At 46.6% G+C, this 20085-nt stretch overlaps 1 protein-coding gene across 17 annotated transcripts in view; it reads right to left on the bottom strand.

Annotated features, from left to right (window-relative positions):
- LOC128256915 (ryanodine receptor) overlaps nucleotides 1–19683 on the bottom strand; it is a 30378-nt gene extending 10695 nt beyond the window's left edge. For 2 of the 17 annotated variants that reach the window (XM_052987621.1, XM_052987629.1), the window contains exons 1-16: nucleotides 19540–19682; nucleotides 17169–17337; nucleotides 14396–14618; nucleotides 13380–13450; nucleotides 12927–13315; nucleotides 12338–12862; nucleotides 12157–12281; nucleotides 10672–12094; nucleotides 9399–10002; nucleotides 9173–9272; nucleotides 7073–7277; nucleotides 6053–6809; nucleotides 4435–5594; nucleotides 4025–4219; nucleotides 3828–3943; nucleotides 761–3033 (exon numbers count right to left, since the gene is read on the bottom strand). In XM_052987621.1, the coding sequence (XP_052843581.1) occupies nucleotides 761–3033; nucleotides 3828–3943; nucleotides 4025–4219; nucleotides 4435–5594; nucleotides 6053–6809; nucleotides 7073–7277; nucleotides 9173–9272; nucleotides 9399–10002; nucleotides 10672–12094; nucleotides 12157–12281; nucleotides 12338–12862; nucleotides 12927–13315; nucleotides 13380–13450; nucleotides 14396–14618; nucleotides 17169–17222 (8220 nt within the window). In that variant the 5' untranslated portion in view covers nucleotides 17223–17337; nucleotides 19540–19682. Of the gene's footprint in view, nucleotides 1–760; nucleotides 3034–3827; nucleotides 3944–4024; nucleotides 4220–4434; nucleotides 5595–6052; nucleotides 6810–7072; nucleotides 7278–8802; nucleotides 8903–9172; nucleotides 9273–9398; nucleotides 10003–10671; nucleotides 12095–12156; nucleotides 12282–12337; nucleotides 12863–12926; nucleotides 13316–13379; nucleotides 13458–14395; nucleotides 14619–17168; nucleotides 17338–19539 lie in introns of all 17 variants that reach the window. The other 15 variants (XM_052987631.1, XM_052987634.1, XM_052987627.1 and 12 more) reach the window with 11 other exon arrangements.
- Between the last annotated feature and the right edge of the window lie 402 nt (nucleotides 19684–20085).

Below are 20085 nucleotides of genomic sequence, written 5' to 3'. Positions count from 1 at the left end.
ATTCGTATACATTAAATTAGCTAATCAGTTAAAATTATTTAATTTTGTGAGTAACAAAGGAGTACTGGTTAAAAAAAACAAAGTACAATAATTATTTATAAAGTACACGTGCGCATATCATAATATTATCATTTTGGTTTTAGAGTATGCTTGTAAGCAGCAAAAATGTTACATTTTTAAGAGCGACGAAATGGCAAATAAAAAATATTGGAAATTGCCTTCTGTCTCATTGTCACAATTTAAATGATTTGATAAAAACTGGCATGGCACCAATTAATTAAAGACGATTAAAATTTTATAAATTAACTAAGGATAGCAAAATTTGGCTAGATATTTAGTTTTATATTTAAAAACACAAAGGCAAGATAAATAAAGGAAATTGGTTTGCTTAAAAAAATAAAAATTGAAACCATGTAATAAGAGTTAGCCTAATTTCAATAACAAATAGTTCGAATTAATAAGTAAGAGGCAAAAAATGACTTCTGAAGTGTATGCAAAATAAAATTAATGAGTACTAAAATTTGTCTCATTGTCACAATTCAAATTAAATATGTTAAGAACTTGCATTGAACAAATTAAATGAGGACAATTTAAATTTCGTAAAGTAAATGGCTTAACTTAATTATAGCTTGGAATAAAATTTCATTTTATATAGGTTTTTAATAAAATATTTGATCAATATAAAAGAATGTGAAATTAAGATAGAAACTACCATCTTAAAGATCTTTTAGAAAGAAGAAAAACCAAATTGAGTGCTCACCCGAAGGGCCACGGTGGTGTATTCAGACAGCTTTGACACATCGACAGTCAACTTGCGCAGCAGCTTGAGCAGCATGGCAGGTTGCATTTGGGATGTGAGGGCCACCAGGAAGTCGGAGACGGCCTCGCGCTGCCCCTTGGTGAGCATACGGTTCTTGGACAGCCGGTAGACCGTGTGCAGGGTGGCATCCAAGAGGCTCGCGTAGTTCTCGGCCTCGTTGTAGAACTTGGAGTGCTTGATGAGCAGCGGCAGGATGGAGTTGCCGATGTAGCGGTTCATGGCCAGGGCCATGTCGCTCTCCGACCCGTCGCTCTTGTCCAGAATGGTGGCGGTGCGCAGGTCGGGCAGGAAGGCGTCCTCCAGCAGGCGATAGAAGAGGTCCTGCGCCTCGATGCCGTACACGCGCTCCAGGAAGAGCACGATGCTCTGCTTGTTGTTGGGCAGCAGGCCGGACGGCATGTCCGACTTGGGCTTCTCCTCGCCGGGCGCCGTCTGCGAGAGGGTGAACTTGAGGCTGAGCACCCCCTGCAGGTCCTCCAGTGGCACCAGAGATCTCAGAATAGCTCTAGCCCTCAGGGACTCGTTCTTGCCCTGCTCGATGACCGAGGCGTCCGGGGCACAGCGGCCCAGCAGATCGACCAGGGTGCAGTAGAAGTTCAGGATGGCGGCGCCGGTGTCGATGTAGTCCTCGTCCTCCTCGCCCTCCGGCAGCGGATGGGTGAAGTTCAGGCCGGCAATGGTGCCCTCGGCCTCGTCCTGCATCTTGCAGCGGTCCGAGATGCGCTCCGACATGCGATTGGCCTCGACAATGGCGCGGAACAGACCTTCTCCCTCGCCTCTTAGAGCCGGTCCCAAGCATTCCGGACGACGGATAAGAAGTCGAATGACAAGGTTCGCGTTCTCCTCCACGCTCTCGCCGTTGACCCAAACGCAGTAGCGCAGGAAGTCCAGGTACCGCTCCCCCTCGACCGGATCCCAGCCCAGATCCGGATAGCCCTTCTCCACGAGCTCCGAGTTGCTCTGCAGGCCGCACCTGGACAGGTAGACGGCGATCTTCTCCAGATAGTGTTCCCTCAGGGCCAGAGCCAATTCTGTGTTCTCCATCAGACTCGAGTATGCCACGTCCAACGGCGTGGATCCGCGCAGGCTGGGCCGTGCCAGCAGGATGTTGGCGTTGTCCAGCAGGAAGTCGAAGTGGTCGAACATGGCCTTTTGATTCTGGCGGCCGGTGCGGCAGAAGTAGCAGAGGAACCGGCAGCAGGCCACCACCATCTCGTGCGAGGTGTCCTTCTCCTTGGAGGGAGCCCCCTCGGCCACATCCGTCTGGGTGGGCGCATCGCTCTGCGCCTGCGCCCGCCGTCCCAGTGTGTTCATCATGACGGCCATCACGTTCTCGTGGACGCGCAGAATGCGTATGAGGTCCGGGTGCTGGAAGAAGGTGGCGTTGTTAACCAGCTTCCACAGGCGCTTGCGCATCAGCTCCTCCTCCTCCTGGCTCATCTGGACGGGCAGCAGGGCGCGTATCTGGCTGAGGCCCACCCACATCTCGGCCACGTCGTCGCGGGCCCGCGTATTGATCACGTACGTCTTCTCCAGGGCCCGGACCAGTTCGCCCACCGTGTCGTATTGGCGGAGGAGCAGGCTGAACATCTCGCGCACCAGCTTGGGATTCTCGATCTGCGACTCCTCGGCCCAGCTGACGATCTGCTTGATGAGCACCTTGCGGAACACCTCCTCGGGCGTCTTCTTCTCCGGCTCCTCCACCTCCTTGGGCCCCTCCTCCAGCTCCTTGACGGTGTTGATGAAGTTGTAGATCTTGGTGATGGGTCCCGTTTTGACCTCCTCGATCGCTGCGCCCTCGACGCCGTCGGGCTCCATTAAAGCGTTCAGCGACACCTTCTGCATGAGGCTGTCGTGGAAGTCGCCCAGGCGACTGCGCAACTCAAGGCCACAGGTGCAGTTGTCCTGGTCATCGGCCTCGAGGTTCTTGAAGCAGAGAATCTGGTTCATCTGCTCCCGCGGCGGACAGCGGAACTCTTTAGTCTTTTTGGCCGCCACAGCACTGGGCAGATCGGATTGCTTGATCTCGATATAACGTCGCAACTGATCGGTCTGCAGATCGCCCACGAAGTCGTGCGAGAAGGCGATGATGCTCTCCACGCGATGACGCAGCTGGGTGTCGTACAGGTGGTGCAGCAGGTAGCACATCTGCAGCTTGGCGCCCTCGGCCATCTTCATGGTCAGCAAACCCTTGCGGTGCTCATCCTTGCCCTCTGAAAGCGAACGTTGATGGATTAGACGTGGGGTTCGGCCCTAAGGGCTAAGCGGTAAAGTTCAGACAGAAAAATATTGTCAAACTCTTGTACAATGCTCGCTTTTTTTATTATCATCAAACATTACCAACCGAATTTCACATTTCATCATCTGATTAAAATCTTTTAAAACAAGATACTATTATTATTGTTGTATTTGCCTCTCACCTCAACATAGCCAAAAAATTTGATTTTTATGAAAGAACAGTGTTAAATATATGTCGAGTCTATTCCTTTGTTAAATAGGCACTAAGGGTTTAAGCAACACGTTTCAAATTTTAAACATGTCTACCTATAAGATATCTCTATAGAGACTTTAGTCGTGTATCATATGGAAAAGCAACAGCTTAGTTATTCAAGGTACCAAAGATACTTAACATAAATCCTTTTGATATTAATAACTCGATGCTTTTATTTTAAAAATTGGTTTAGAATTCAAACACACTTTTGAGAATCAAATGATGACTAGGAACCGAATTCTTAAGGAGCAAATGTATCATAGAGTTTAGTTAAAATGTCTTAATGTAAAAACATTTTACTAAAATACATTTTTATATTGTTGATATGCGAAAATAACATGGACCTATTATAATTATTTCTATAAAAATATTTGATTTTAAAATAGTAATAAGTATTGAACCTTGTTTCGTTATCATAAATTGCTTCCACCTTACAAAAGTTATTTGTTTATGGGCTATCCAAAATGACAATATTTAACCAACCGACTGATGCTTTAACCCGTTCTTTTTACTCACCCCTCTCGAAGGCTGCATCCCAGGTCTCCGGGTCGATCATGACCAACAGCCGCTGCACATCTTCGTCGGTCAGGACGCCGACCAAGAGCAGGCGGTCTGTCAGCTTGATTAGAGGGCTACAAGTGGCAGAACGTGGGGATGGGGCTATCACTATGGATCTATGGCTATGGAGCTTACGGGGGACAGCGGCTACTCACAGGAAGAGGTTCTCGTTGGTCCAGCCGATGGGATCGCGGTTGTGCACCTGGTTGATCTCGACGGCATCCTTCAGCGCCTCCATTACGAACTGCCTGACTACCTCTAGGGGGAACTTCGGGGAGTACAATTGGTCGATGTCGGGGATCGGTTCGCTGGAAACACTTGGCATACTAGATGTTGCAATCACAGGGGGTCTGGACGGGTGTAGTTGTAGTTGTTGTGTCGATGGTGGCAGGAGGTTCGATGGAACAGGTGTTGTGTTCAGGATCAGAGATGCAGGACCGGGAGATTCGAAACAGAATGGGGTGAGTGAACAAAACCGAACGGATAGTCGCGGAATGCGCAATGCAATGCAATGCCTTCGGGTAATCTGTGCACTTGAGGGGTAGAGCGAAAAGCGACAACTCACGTGATCTCCGTCATGCGCAGCTGCGGACGCACTGACTCCGTGACCAGGGACCTCAGCGAGTGCTGCATCTCCTCCTCGGCGTAGAGCTCTTTTAGTTCGGCACCCAACGGAGTGATGTACTCATTCTTGCACACCTCCATCGTGGTGGCATGCGACTCCAGATGCAGGGCGATCAGCAAGTCGTAGAAGCCCTGCCGCAGGGGTCCGCTCATGTACTCCGACCGGATGGCGTAGAGCAGCTGCTTCTGGTCCACATGCTGGCATAGGGCGTGGGCCGCTCTGTAGTTGGACTGGTAGCAAAGGGCCGCATAGAGCGTCAAACTGTGCGCGTGGAAGGACAGCAGCTTCTCCATCTCGATCAGCTCCAAGATGTCTATGCAGCGATCCTCCTCGGGGATGTGCAGGGCCAGCATGGACACCGGATCCTCGCACAGCATGGACCAGCCCCGCACATCGGACAGTTTGAGGGCGTGCACCTGGAGCGAGGTGTTCGGAACTCGGGCCCACTGATGCGGACGCAGGCACTGGACCTTCAGGCGCGGTGGCGACTGCGGGTTGATGTGCTTGTCACTGGTGGGCAGGACAGCCGCCGAAAGGGGCAAGGTGGTGGGTGTGCGGCCCAGCTCGATCTGCAGGATCTCCTTGCTGGTGGCCTCCACGAAAATGGCCGGGAAGAGCTTGGTGTCCGGCTCCATCATCCAGCGATGCGAGGTGTCCTTGCCCTCGCATGTGAATCTAATGATGCCGGTGGCCGTGTCCACGAAGCAGCCGACGAACATGCCCTGCGAGGCTCCCTTGCCGGAGGCATCCTGGGTCACCTCGTTGAACAGTTCGTCCGCCCGCACCACGTAACAGCTCTGGCGGTCGATCCGCTCGATGGCCATCTCGTAGTCGTCCTCGATGTACACTGACCCACGGCGCACCTTGTTCTTGTTGAACTCGCGACTGTGCAGATGGTACTGGGTGGTCACCCAACCGACGTACACATGCGTGGGATCCTGGCCGGGAAAGATTCTCACTCCGTAGAAGTATTCGTTGATCAGCTTAAGGCACTCGGCGTCGAACATCTCATCGCCGGAAGTTTCTACCGGCTGTTGGCCCAGATTCGAGGAACTCAACTGCTTGGGACCCTGGGCCACGGGGCTCGGCGGGATTTCGGCCTGGGGAAGGGTTTAGGAACCAATTATCATTATTGTTGTATGTTTTTATTATTAATAATTTTACTCGCTTAGACGCTAAGACATTTCCTTTTTACTTTTTAAAATCTCAGTTTGTAAGCTTGTTTAATAAAACGTTACCAAAAGACTTTTTTCTTAAGAATTCGGCATAGAAACGATCGAAAAGTGATTAGAAAAGACATACGAGCATTTTTGGCTAGTAAAAATCTTTTTATATAAAATACATTTGTTGTGGGACCAAATTTAGCTTGTATAATGCCCCTAAGTAAGGAAACCGAAAAGAGTATTTAACAAATTTATAAACATGCCCTAGTTGATTAAGTGTCTTGTAAACAGTTGTAGTTGAAAGCATGCATCCTTCAACTAAATGGGTATATAAACTCCGGACTACTGAAGTAAGTTTCCATTCTTATTTTCTATAAAAGAAACCAAGAACCTACATTGTTCAGCCGCAACGTGGGAGCTCGCGTGGTCATCTGCTGGTTAACCACGTTCCGGCCATGGGCCACCGTATTACGGCGCTCCAGCGAAGTGTCCGCCGTGCGGGCTCCCATCTTCTCGCGGCTCTGGTCGCGCGACTTCTTCGAGAAGAACTTGAAGGGACTGCGGCCACGCTTCTTCTTGTCGTCCAGCTCCTCGCCCAGTCCGTTCATGTCCAGTACGGACGAGGATCGCTGCATCTCGTCCAGGGCGGCGGACATGTCCGTCTCGAAGGTGATGTTACGGGTGAGGGATCCCTTGCGCGGCGGGCGATGTGGTCCCCGCATCATGTGATCCGCCTCGGCATCCGCGTGCTCGTCGAAGTTCCGGGTCAGACCCTTGATGTCGTTCATGTTGAAGCCGCCCTTGAGCATGTGGTCCATGTGGGCGGCTTGGGTCTGCACCTGCATCTGAGCGGCGGCCTCCGCCTCGCGCATCAGCCGATACTGCCGGTTCTTGATCTCGTCCCAGCGCCGAGCCTTTTCCTGTTCGCTGATAAACTCACCCATGCAGGTGACGGGCAGAGAGAGCCGCAGGAACTCCCAATTGGCCTTCTCCATGGTCTCGAAGGTGTTATGCGAGATCTTCAGGTGCGGCGGGGTGTCGGCACCTCCGGGAATCCTCGTCACATCAATGCGACAGTCGGGCATCTCCTCGGTGTTCTCGAAAATTGGCTGATCCTTGGTGTACCAGTGGGTCACTGGTCGACGCATGTTCCTAAAGAGTATAAAAAAAATTTTTTATTTGCCACTATTTTAATTGGTAAAGGGAAGTTAAGAAAATCTATTCCAAATAGCCAATCTAAATCCTCGGAAAGTTTGTTTCCAATACGGAGCTAGAACCTGTTGGGAATTATAGCGCCGCACTGACGGTAAATTTCGAAATGCTGAGACAGCCTTTTCTGTATTGTTGTTAGACTTTTTTGTTCGGATCTTTTTCAAAGTTCCCAATGCAGATGAATATATAAATATTAAACTCACACGCAGAAGGGCTCGTATCCCTCTTGTAGGCCGCAGGTAGTGAAGAACTTGAGGGAGTCCACGTCCTGGCCGTAGATGAGGCGCGCCTTCTGGCCCACTCCCAGGGTGCAGGCGGGCACAAAGCCCACCCCCTCGGCGGTTACGTCGGCAAAGGTCGTCTCGCCGCCCAGGGCGTCCATCAGGAGTTCTCCGTTCAGCGAGAAGCCTGCACAACGATTGATTACGGTTAATGGGGTCGGGGCAGGGGGGTGACTGGGCGTTTGCTAATGATGAGTATATTGAAACCAAGAACCAAGCAGCTTCTCAATGAATTCCGAACGGGCCTGGCCCTCAGAGCCGTATCCGTATCCGATTTGTTTCGTTCGTCCGGAATCCATTAAGCAATTTAAATTCCTCTAAGAAATGCGTGCGTATTAATTGGCTGTTGAGTTCGCCTTGCAGCATACTTGCATTATATTGTTATTATGGTTATGTCTGGACTAGAGTAGTGTTTAACTGGTTGGGTTTCGATTTAGTTGGCAAAGCTAGGATTATAAAGTCAAGCAAGCTATTAAGTACTTTGTGTTAGCTCTCATGCTAAATATTGTACAATTGAATTGAATTGATATTGGATAAGTACGTGTCGTTAGTAATTACAGGCAGTTACGAGAGAGTAAAAAGCTTGGGGATGAGCTGATGTGTCACCTGCTCCTCAGGCACCCATGTTGCTTGCTAATCAGGCGTCACGCTCCTTGTTAGGCGTTCAGGGTGTTCAAAGTAACAATAGTTGGACATTAGAGCATGGGAATTGGATAAAGTGGATCGAAAGTGAGAGTCTACAGAAGCTGGCATTGATGGACTTATGCGTTGGTCGGACGATTCTATGAGTGGGCTCAGTTTGATGTCCGTCGGGTCGAAAATGGCTGATCTACTTGTTTCGATTGCTGGATTATCTGGCCGGGTTGCATAGTTCAAATCAGATAAAGTTTGTTCAAAATGAAACTGATAAAAATGACTTTTCTACAATAAGAATAAAAGCGGATATACATATTAAAAATAAATCTGTAACTAAAAAGTATTCGTATATTTTAGGAACGTTCAAGTTATTACTACTTTTATAATAAAGACAATTTCTGAAAAAGCCTTCTAAATATTAAAGTTGAAATATTTAGTAACTTTCCCATCAAGGTATCTGGCTTTTTGAAAGAAGGACAAAACGAGATTTCCTTAATTAAAATAAAGAATTTTTTCTCGAAACTAAATCATTTTAACAATTTTTAATACTAATTATTTTGTATCGACTTTCCGAATCTCAAAATTGATATATTTGGTAGTTCCATTTAAAAAGGTGAGTTTAATCAGACTTTTTGAAAGAAGAATAAAATGAATATATATTTTCGATTTTAAATTTTGGCCATTATAAATGCGTTATCCACTTGGCGAATATTAGATACTATATTATAATATTAGCTTGCTTCTCCAACAAGTTATGTTTTATCAATTTCAATCGCTAAATTCAATCCAAAGTGAACTATGAACCAAACTGAATTTGGGGGCTGACTTTTGCAGGGTATCTATTGATAGGTGAATGCGTGGGTACCGATTGTCCTTCGCATCGCTGGACCTGCGGCATTCGGTTCTCCGGTGGCTCTGGTTCACATTTAGTAGATATCAAAAGCACGGAGGTTGACATTCCTTGAGGGGATGCTTGGAGGATTTTACAATACAACAAGGAGACGAGCAGTTCTTACTAATTGTGTGGTCGGCCAGGTCTAGAAAGACGCCGACTATGTCCCCGGGTCCGCACTGTTTACCGAAGGATTCACTGACGCCACCATAGACTTTCTCTTCCTAAAAAGTTGAATTGCAAGTGGACAAGATTTAGTCGTGTTCGATCGATCGTATCGTACCGTAGTACCGCCCTACTCGAATGTTATGTGACTCTTTACACGGTTTTGGTTGCTTGTTAATGATCGGATATGAGAGATTGTCGCTAAATTAACAAATTAAAAGATAACGAAATCTTCGATTAAGTTGAAAAGTTGAGTTAAACAAAATGCGTTCGATCAAAATAAATAAAATCAACGTTGATGCACGCTGCTAAAGCGTCTAGGTCCTTACTGATCGTTAGCTCCTTGACATCGATGAAACAACCAATGACATCGCCAGCCTCATACCGCACTCCGAAGTGCTCGATGGATCCGGCGTGCATTTTGGTCACCTATAATCACGGGGTTGTGGGTATGGTTTGAATGGATCTCGCACACAGTCTCTTTCTGTTGACCCTCCCTAGCCTACATCGAATAGACGACCCCTGGGCTCGGACCCCTCCCCACCATATACTCACATTGTGGCCATCGAAGGCCCAGCTGGTGTCCTCGCTTCCCAGCATGGCTCCCGGATAGCAATCGGCCCGGGCCCAGCCCACTCGCATGGGTCCGGACGTGAGCACCTCGAACTCGAAGTACCACTTGCCCGAAGTCACGGCGTAGTTGCGCTCCACCCTGTACGTCCGGAATCCGGCGAACTTGAGCCGTTGTGCCTCGGCCAGGAGTGCCTCCGTTCCCTCGCCCGTTGGCGGATCCAGCACGTAGCCGTAGACCAGCAGGGTTCGCACCGTCTCCGAGGCCGTGTCCCTGTTCGCCTTCTTGATGGCCTCGTCCACCTTGGCATAGGGCACCAAGTGCGGGCTCCGGTGATTCTCGCTGTCCTCATTCAGGCCGTATGTCCAACCCTGCTGGATGCGCTCCCGTGCCCACAGATTGTGCGTATTCTCGGCCAGCTGGTCCACCAGCTCCTCCAGTTTCGGAGAGAGTGTCACTGCACTGAGGTCAAGAGGAGCCGGCTTGTAGCCATTGCCCTGCATGAAGATCTCGTTAGGCAGGCGCACGGGGCGTATGCGTGCTGGTGGTTTGTCCATAGTTATGTAGTAGCCAAGCGAAATGATTGTCCTGCGGAATAAAGGGGATTTGTAATGATTCCAGTTGCAGCATGAAAATAGGCAATTTTAAAGCATTTTTTCATGAAAAAATACTAAATTCTTCATACGATTAACATATTAATAAATAATAACATGTTCTGTATACTTAAAATATTTTAGTATTTTTTAAATTACAAAATATGGAATAAATCACTTAAGTAAATGTATTTTTTCTGAAATTTTTTTGCCGTGACCAACGTTCTAGTAATCTTGATAATTTAACAAAAAATGTAAACAGATTAATTTAAATAACACCATAAGCTTGTCTTGAATCAAAGAATTGTTAAAAATAGGCATTTTTTACAAAATAAAATAACATAACCATTTTTGGGTCGATTTTCACTAAAACAAAAATTGTTTTCGATGGTAAAAAAAATTTTTGTATAAAAAAAATTAGCGATCGAAGACTTAATTTTGTAGTTTTGAATAGCATGCCAAAATTCAGATAGATCGGATCAGTAGTTTTAAAGTTATTTGGTCATCGATTTAAAATAGTCATTTCGAGATAACAGCGTTTAAAGTTTTAAGTTAGAGCACCAGAAAAATCTATTTTTGTCAATATATTATTGTTATAAGATAAATATAGTTATGTATATTGTAGTTTAAAATTTTTGGAAATTTTGCAACGTTTTAAACTTACTTAAGCGTTTGCACAGCCAATTGATTGTCGTATCGCTTCTCCGCCGCCGGCAGCTTCTCGAAATGGGTGAGGCAGGGATGGATGCGATGGTAGTCGTCGCGGTGCTCGCCCCACGACCAGCCCGCCTCGATCTTGTTGAGAGCCCACATCTCGTGGATATTCTCCGCCAGCTTCTCCTTGATTTGGTCCACCGAACTCGGCAGTGATACACCCGTCGTGTCCACGGGCTTTGGCACAAAGGCATTGTCGTCCTCGATGAGCCACGGTCCGGCCAGAACGTTCTTGCTGAGATTGCCGAAGTAGAAGCAGGGATCCAGGCTGAGGATCTGCTGCGGCATGAGGCACTGCACCAGGGCCGAGAAGCCCATGGGCGGGGCGAACTTCAGGCGACCGTGATCTCCGCCGAAGAGGAAGCGGCAGCTCAGCTTCGAGGAGCAACTCATCACGGGGAAGAACATTCCATCCAGGTTAAAGTCCCGGAAGCTGCCCCGCACCTTTACCCCGTTGAAGCTAAACGTAATGATGGGCACCGAAAGATCGATGGCCACGCCAATGACGTCACCCTTGCGGATGAAGGGCTCCTCGGGCAGCGCATCCACCACTGGGGTCTTGCGCCCTCCGGTCCAAAAGTAGGCTCCATCGAAGCCAAAGGAATATAGGTCGTCGCCCACGCCGTTGCCACCCCACTTCTTTCCGCCACCCGGATACGGGACATAGCCGGAGGTGTTGGCCCAGCCGATGCGCAGATGGGGCATCATGTGCGTCGTCTGCTCGATGTGGTCCATAGTCACCTCGAAGTACCACTTCTGGTACATGGACGAGCCGTCCACGCGGCCCACGAAGATGTTCGGTCGGATGCTGGCCACATGGTCGACCAGTAAAGTCTGCAGCAGCAGATTCTTGCCGGGCAGCAGGAAGTCGCAAATGTTGTTCTGCGAGGAGCGCACCGCCACGCCGTTACCCACGCACAGGGAGCAGAGAACGTCGAGGACTTTCGGGTCGCGGCCGTGCTTCTCCAGCAGCGAGATGATCACCTTGATGTGCTCATCCCGCATCATGTTCAGCGCCTCGGGCGAATCGATCAGCACGCAGTGGAGCACGTCCAGCATGCCGGAGCCCTCGCTGGAGGCCTGCGATCCCAGACGCGAGAACAGCCAGTTGAGGCGGTTGCTGTTGGCGAACTGGGCGCAGTTCGTGTGGTTGCCCTTGATGATGGCGGCCAGCAGTTGGTACAGGTAGGTCGAGATGAGGTCCCAGCTCTGACCGGTCTCGTCGCCGGCCAGGAAGCTGGCCAGGAAGCCCTGCGAGGTGATTATGTTGATCTTGTCGATGGCCTCCAGGATCAGGTTGAGCACGCCCTCCTCCTGGAACAGATCCTGTCGGTTGCGCAGCGCCCGGAAGCGGTTCTGTTTCTCCTCGTGTTCTGGAAATTAAAAATATATCTTTGCTAACATCTAAGCAAGATCTGCATGGTATTTGCCCTACCCATATCGTCTTCGGGTTGCGAGAAGTAGTTGATCAAGTCCTCCAGGCACATGACCATCTCGTTGAGGTTGACCTTCTGGAAGAAAATGGAGTGTCGGCGATTGGATTGCAGAGTTTCCAAGGCCCTGAAAGCAGTTTGGGATGAGAAGGGGTTCTCCAAAGTGAGTTAGAGGATACATACGTGATAAACTGGGTGAAGAGGCTGCTGCACTTGCGGATCACACGCGCCGTCTTGGACTCCTCCTCCTGGGAGCGCGAGAAGTCGAGGCAATCGTCCATCTTGCCCTCCTCGTGCAGGATGGCCTGCTTCTCCTCCACCTTGCCCACGCCCTTCTTCTTCGTCTCGTAGCTCTTGTAACTGAGCCACAAGCTCGTCTCGCAGTGCTGCACGATGACGGTGGTGTCGCCGTACTTGATGATCGGCGAGCCGATCACTTCCAGATCCTTGTCCTCCAGCACCTTCTTCTCGTCGTCCTTTTCCTGCCGCAGGCAGAAAGTCGTCGTGGCAATCGAGGCCTCCTCCTTCTTCACCAGAATCAGCTCGTTGCTGTCGTTGACGCCCAAGTAGCGTCCGGTGGTTATGTGGCGGATGCGCATCGGATGGTACCAGTTGATGAAGCCACCCGTCCACTTGGTGCGAGCGAGTTCCAGGCGCCACAGGGATCGCGCCTGGGCCATGACCACCCCGCCCTCGTAAATAACAATGCTGCAGGGGGATCGCAATAGTATGTAGATTGACAGCAATAAGGTTTCGCCAATGATTCACTCACTTTTGTCCCGCCTCACGACCCCAGGTGCTGGGTATGGTCAGGCACTCGTCGCCGCCGTGGAAGAAGCGCAGGACATCGCCGCCAAAGACGTAGCCCACGTACTTCATCCTCGAGATTCCCGTGCCGTAGGGCTGCACGGACCAGTGGGTCACATGGAAGCTGGCGTTCACAATCGACTGCTCGTTCTCCTTGGTGGTATGCAAATACCGTTCGGTGGCCACCGACACCAGGATGAGGTCGTCTCCGACTCGCACCTTCTCGCCCTCGGAACGCTGTTTGCTGGCCGGGTGGACCGTCCACCAACAGGCCTCTCCCTGGCTGTGCTCCTGCAGACCCACATCGAAGGACAGCTTGTCGTTCGACGATGAGGTGGACAAGCAGGCCAAGTACTGGAAGAGATCAGGCTTATTAGATTGGTCGGAGCTAAGCAAATCGAAGCGATCCAACACTCACCATATCACTGTTGTGATGTCGGAGCAAAATGGCATTGCCGTACAGCAATGTCCTATGTCCCGATCCAGTGCCTTTGCCCTAGGAATTGTCGGTAAGCCATTAAAAATTGCTAGCCCTATCTGCAGGAAGCTAATGCTCTAGGATTTGGAAAGACTACAATCTACTAACTATTGCATAACAGTGGAAAAAGTTACGTATTTACGGAGTTAGGATGCATAATGTTTGAGGTTGCTTATGGTTAGATCTATAGAGTACATCTAAACGAAGAAGAAATCTAAGCCAGTAAATAATCAGTCATTCTTAAGTTTTCCATTACTTAGCAAGTACCATAAGCAAGTAAAAAATTAAAAGGTTAAATCTATTTGTATATTTGTACATACTGTTTAATTAATTAATTAAATTAATTTTTTAACTTAAAATTTAATACGGCTTTGATTTCTTCTCTGAATAGAAAGGAAGCCCTTTAGTCCATAGACCAAGTGTACTCAATTTTAATCACAGCTGAGTTAAGAGCTTCAAAGATTCGAATCTCTGTTGGAAAAGGTTACTGAGCTGAAATCTCTTTTTTTTTGGGATTACTCCCCACAGAGATAAAGAAAGCAATAGCAGAGCGAGAACGAACGAGCGCTACTTTACACAGATAGAGTGAGACAGACAGAAAGTAAGAGAGAGAAAATAGAGAAGCGCGATACGAGAAAAGAAGAAGATTTGAACTTTATACTTACAAGTCGACTATCCTGTTTTGTGGGTATTTAGAAAAATTTTGAAAAATAACGAAAAATTTATTGGTTACAAATGTGTAGAAGAGAAGGGAAACGGGAAGAGCAGAGTAGATGGCATGCAGAGACCTAAGTAACTGGGAAACTGTAGAATCGCAATGTTCTTGGGACATCGAAGCGACATGGATCACAATCACAACATAAAAGGGGCGGGACAGATTACGAAACGGTATGAATGCTCGGGATTCCCTTGGTTCGAAATGAAACAGACGTATATCCGTGGTGTCCGGACTCGACTCCGTGTTGCTATACTTACAGTCTCGGATCCTGCCGCTGTCACCAGTTCCTGCAGAGCTCGCACGGACAGCGCCTGCTCGATGACGAAGACACACTGCGACAAATCCGGCGGTACGTTCTTGTCGGCAATGTTCTCGAGGAAGCAGTGCCGGTTGCCAAATCCCTCGGCGGCCAAGCACACACGCTCCCCCGTCGCCGTGCAGGAGAGCGTGACCATGTCCTCCTACAATGGGACACGGAGGAGTAAGATGTTAGATACAGTACAATATATATTTAGTTATAATAAAAAGGTACTTTTAAATAATACATATAAATGCAAAGTTTATATAAGATAAAGTTTATTTCGTTTAATTTATTGACATTGGCATATCTAATACGTGGGTTAATACACACATGGGCTATTGCTACCTATTGATGAAGAAAAATCATACCCTATTATGTATTCTCCATTTGGTTTGTATACTGACTAGGATGGTACACATCTGGTTAACACTTCTCCTGACTTTGATGATCTTGTTAGTAGGATCTTTGGTAGCTATTACAATATACAACCAGAAAATTCTCAGGACTTATAAGAGTATACCTTTGCTGTTTGGATTGCATTCAACTTTGTTGAACACGTGTTTTCAACGAACTTTCTTGAACTTTAGCAAAAACTAATTGAGCTAAGGAAACTTTATTTTTAGGTACCCTTTATTTTGAGGATAAGACAAGTAGTTTCTCAAAATTATGAAAGCCTCATAATTTTAATTGATCCTGAAATAGTCTCAACATTGTTCCAAGCCCTTGGCGATTGATCGTTGATCTTATTTCTTACTGTGCGTTGAGTGTAAGCAGTGGGTTAAGGAACGAGAGAAGAATTTAGCAACAATTAAGCCGTTAAGAGGCCCAAAGTTGTGCTGCAATTTTAATGAGACTTTGGCAACAATTCCGACCGGCAAGCCACCGCAATACCAATTGGCATTTGCCGACACATTCGACTCCCCAGACCCATCGGCATCCTTTCGGGCCTAGAGCATCAAGCAGGGCGATGCACACGCAAATTGAGGGAATTGTTACAAGGTACTAAATGTGCAAATGAATGGCCGGTGGGCGGATGGTGGTGGGTGGTGTGTGGTGGGTGCTGGAGTTTGGTTGTCCACAGTCACTCGCCCCCATCACACCCCTTTTTACTGGGCAGAGAAATGTGATTTTCGGCCGGTGATGTTGTGTGTAGTCAAAGTTAAATGAACGGTAATGGATTTCGAATCGAGCAATTTGCATAATTTAAATGCGAATGAAGTGCCGAATCCTGACACAGCAGCATCATTGTCTCTGGTCTGGAGCCCTCTATTAAAATTTAAGCCCGACCACATACCGGTTTTTGGTGTCCAAAAACTGCACTGTTCAATGACTCAATTTGCATTTGACTTCATTTCGATAAATGTTTTTGCAAACTTGCACTTTTCGGGTCGCTCGCCTGTGAACTGCAAAAGTTCTCAGTGAGAGAATGGAGAAATGCGAGCAAATAAGCTTAATTTGACATCACTTGAAGGGCGGCAAAGGGACTTCCCCGGGGACCTGGATCCCAATGTCTCTGCTGGGTCTTCTGTATTTATTGAATTTCTGTTGCGGTGAGTGGGAAAAGGGCCTGCGGGCTCTAAAAGTGATACAGGATGGCCGTACCCGTGCCCGTGTGGGTTCGATGGGTAAACTCAGCTTTTGCCCTTAAACGTATTTATTTATTGCGGCAAGGTGTCGTTGCCACTGACCTCGCTGACCCCCAGAGAGGGTGGGCCCTTTTGGGTGGGGAGGTGTGGCACGTGGGCGTGAGCAAAAGGAAGCAACACTATTTACTTATATCCCATAATGGCTGTCATTTGGCGCACCAGCTGTGGGCATTGATATATGGCGGCATTTGTCAGCTGACGATGTGTTCATCGAGGAATGCCTCCCTTTCCTTTATCTTCCCTCCCCAACAACTGGCTATGTAAAGTGGAATCAGACGAAAAGCTAAAGCCCCTGGTGGCCGTGATTGAATTTGTGACTCGAGCTTTGTATTTATTGTGTGCCATAAACAAAAGTTAGGGACGCCTATAAATATGCATTACATATACAGCGGGAAACGGGGCAGGACATCTCTTATGGATTGCCGGATATTTTATGACACCAATTGTGAAAAGTCCCCCATGGATTTTATTGAGTGGACGTAATTGATTTTAGATGATCTGGCGTTGTCACTGGCTGCAAGGTACACTCATAATAAAAAATTTTCCTTTCAACTTGAAAATGGCCTTAATCTTAATTTCTATGGAAAACACTTGCATGTTTTTTTGAGAGTGAATTCCCATTAAATTGATTCAATGGAAAATATATTTAATTTCGGCAGCAGTTCTGTACTCAGAACAAGCTAAATTACTTATTTTATATAAAATAGTATATGGCTTTGCTCAAATTCAGACAATTCAAAGGTCTGTTTTTAATTTAATTGTCCTTTATTGTTGTCTTTAAATAAACATATGTATGTACTAAAATTGGCTTTCTAGGCGACATCGTTAAGTCACTTTAAAAAAATACTTTTTTAATTTTAATTTTTGTTTTCAATTTCAATTATTTACAAAATTAAACAAACGGTTTAAAACGAATTTATAAAATGTTGAGCATATGTTTTAAGTCTTAAGGAAAAAAAAAAAGGAAATGGCAATTTCAAATTTTTTTAAAGTTGATTTTGTTTTTTTTTTTGTTTATAGAAATAACTAGCTTTTTATTCCACGTGTTGGGTCTTATGACTTACCGTTCTCAGGAATGAAACATCATCCTGCTCGGAGCCTCCCTCCGCCTCAGCCATTTCGTTTGGTTAACGCAACGACCGCAGCGCCTCCAAATCGGAATTTATATCGCAGCAGCGTTTGGATTTCAATTGTTCTGGGATTTCCCTCGGTCACCCGAATCGGTTTGTTTTCCTTCGAAAGATTGGGAATATGTTTACGGTTAGAACTCGGTTGTTAACACTCGTCACGGGTGGGAATGATTCTTTTGCGAGGGTTTCTTAATGGGCGGACAGAATTCGAGTGGCACAAACTTTTGTTTATATTTTGGGAGCCCCCCTTCCGCTTCTCTCAGCCAACATAAACACAGACACTCACACACGCACACGCGGACCAACGGCGAGTGGAGAGAGAACTATCTCCTCTCTCCTCTCTCTCTTTTTCTCTCGTTCGGCTTTTTGTTTTGCTTTCGCTGTGCGAACAGCTGATTCACTCGGTTCTGCGGTTATTTTCGCTTTTGCTCTACTCGCCGCATTTTTTGTTACACTTGCCAATTTCGCCGCGGTTTTTCTCTTGCTTTTTTACACTTGTAATTATTCAGGAATTTATGTAGACATGTGGCGTGTATAAATGTACATATGTTACTACCAGGCAAATGGCCAAATAAATAAATCTAGTTCGTAAAATGAATACGAATACGAATTAAGGGCTTCAATGAAATATTATTTGAACATTCAAAGGCATACCCTAACTTTAAGGCATTTAATTTATTTTACAATATGTATGTACATATGCTTTCGAAATTCATTATCATTAAAAAAAACACATTTCGATTATGACTGTTAAATATTCTTCATATTTAAGGATATCTATCTTTTTATCTATACCTTAAATGTACTGAAATCTCTACCGGAAACTTCGAAATAACTTTTTCTAACCTAAGGAAGAACCCTGTTGCTTTAGAATATTAATTCTTACAGAAAACAAAAGAAAAAGGCACGATATAGTTAAGTGCCCGATTATTAGACACCCGTTACTCAGCCAACCAATTTCAAAATAAATAAGCCGCTGAGAATAATCGAGTCTTAATTGGTGCCATCTACGATAAAAAATTGTTTGACTTGGAAGATTTTTTATGCATCGATAGTTATTCGCTATTTGTCTGCGTTACAGTGGGCATGACAAATCCCAAATCTCTACCTTATATAGTTTCTGAGATCTCGACGTAGACAGACAGCCATGGCTGGATCCACTCGCCTCTTGATCCTGATCAAGAATACGTATACTTTATTGCGTGGGTAACGCTTCCTTCCACCTGTTATATACTTTTCAACGAAAAGAATACGCTCTTTGTCTTCTTGAGTACGGGGTATTTGTATTCAAAGTATACATTACTCTATCTTGGTCCTATCTCAGGAGAGTACAAATTTATCAACACTTATGTTAAAGCGAGAAATGCTCAATGGCTATACTAAAGTACAAAAAAAAAAAATCGCCAAAAATGTAAAACAATAACGGAATCGTGGGAAATATATATTCTTCATTTCCACGGGCAATCAAGTTAATAAAGTGCTTTGGATTCGGCTAATCAAATGTATCTCTAATTTCCGCTTTCTAGCGTGGTGTTGTCTTTGGGTGTCTAGTATGTTTCTGGGCAAGTGCCAATGTTACTTTTTCGACATGGCGTGCTCGACAAACACTTTGCAAACACAAGCTATATATTTAGTGGTCGCACTTATATTTAGTCCGTATATTTGTGGATTTCTATGCAACATGTTGCCATTCGTATTTAGCGATTTCCCGAGAGTCCCGACGACGACGAGTTCTAATTAATTGCCCGACGGTGCGTGGGATGCGTTTCTCCTTGGGCAAGGACTTTTCCCATTTCCCATTTGTCACTGATTTCACTGGCGGCCATTTGTCTGCCTGGCAAGAGATTTGGGGATAAGACGGCCATCGGTAATCCAAGGGTCCGATGGCACGCACTGTCGTCAGCCCATCTCCACCATTTTGTTCGTTGGACCGGCAGCACCCGCACAAAAAGGCATAAATCCCCGAACTTATGGTACATATATGTAGTACACCCGGCGTACCACAGGGGATTGTTCATTAGAGAGGTGTTTTTTCGTTGTTTTTTTTGTATTTTTGTTTTTCGTTTTTAGTTTTTTGTCGAACCGAACGGATGATCTTAGTTTTTGAACACAATTTGAACAATTCGTTGGCTTTCAGCGGTGTCGTGTGTTTATTTTTGGTCTCCGCCGCAGCCCGAAGAAGACCCGAAGATGCGGAGCCGTTACCGAAGGCGCACACATGTCCAAAAATATCACACGCAAAGGCCTGGGCAGCGCACAAAACTAGAGCACTTTCCGAATTTTTCATCAAATTTTCATATTTTACTTATTCGAATCGTCTGAATTATAATTGCAAATCTTATGCAACGCGCACACCACAGCGATTTTCGCCCTGGAGCCCAGCTCCGCCACGTGCTCGACGAGGGCGCGTGGAAATGGCTAGGTCTGCCATGGATTTTCCACGTTTTCCACCCGTTTAACAGCTCCGCCGCACATATAGATTCTATACTCGATGCTGGTGGGCCAGCAGAAGCACGGCGAACTTACTTTTCGTGTCGATATTACTCTCTAGACTGACGACGAGCCCGTCGGCGGCGACTACGAGTGCAGAATGATGAGCGATGTGCGATGGGCGATGGGCGGCGAGCAGCGAGAATCGCTGTGCTGAGCGAGCACAAGCACTGCGGCACGCAATACGCAGCACCCGGCATAGTGGGTCGGAAAATGGGAAAAATGGTTTTTACTTTTTGGGGATGGAGATATGGTGCATTTTGAATGGTGCAATGAATTAATTAAATAAGTTTGTACATACATTTTTGCTTGAACAAAATTATTCAAAGTGGCAGTAAAACAAGACCCCTAAAATATAGGT

This window comes from Drosophila gunungcola (assembly GCF_025200985.1).
Source record: "Drosophila gunungcola strain Sukarami chromosome 2R unlocalized genomic scaffold, Dgunungcola_SK_2 000030F, whole genome shotgun sequence".
NCBI lineage: Eukaryota > Metazoa > Arthropoda > Insecta > Diptera > Drosophilidae > Drosophila > Drosophila gunungcola.
The sequence above is the reverse complement of the archived record's forward strand: the minus strand, read 5'-3'. Positions and strand labels throughout refer to the sequence as shown.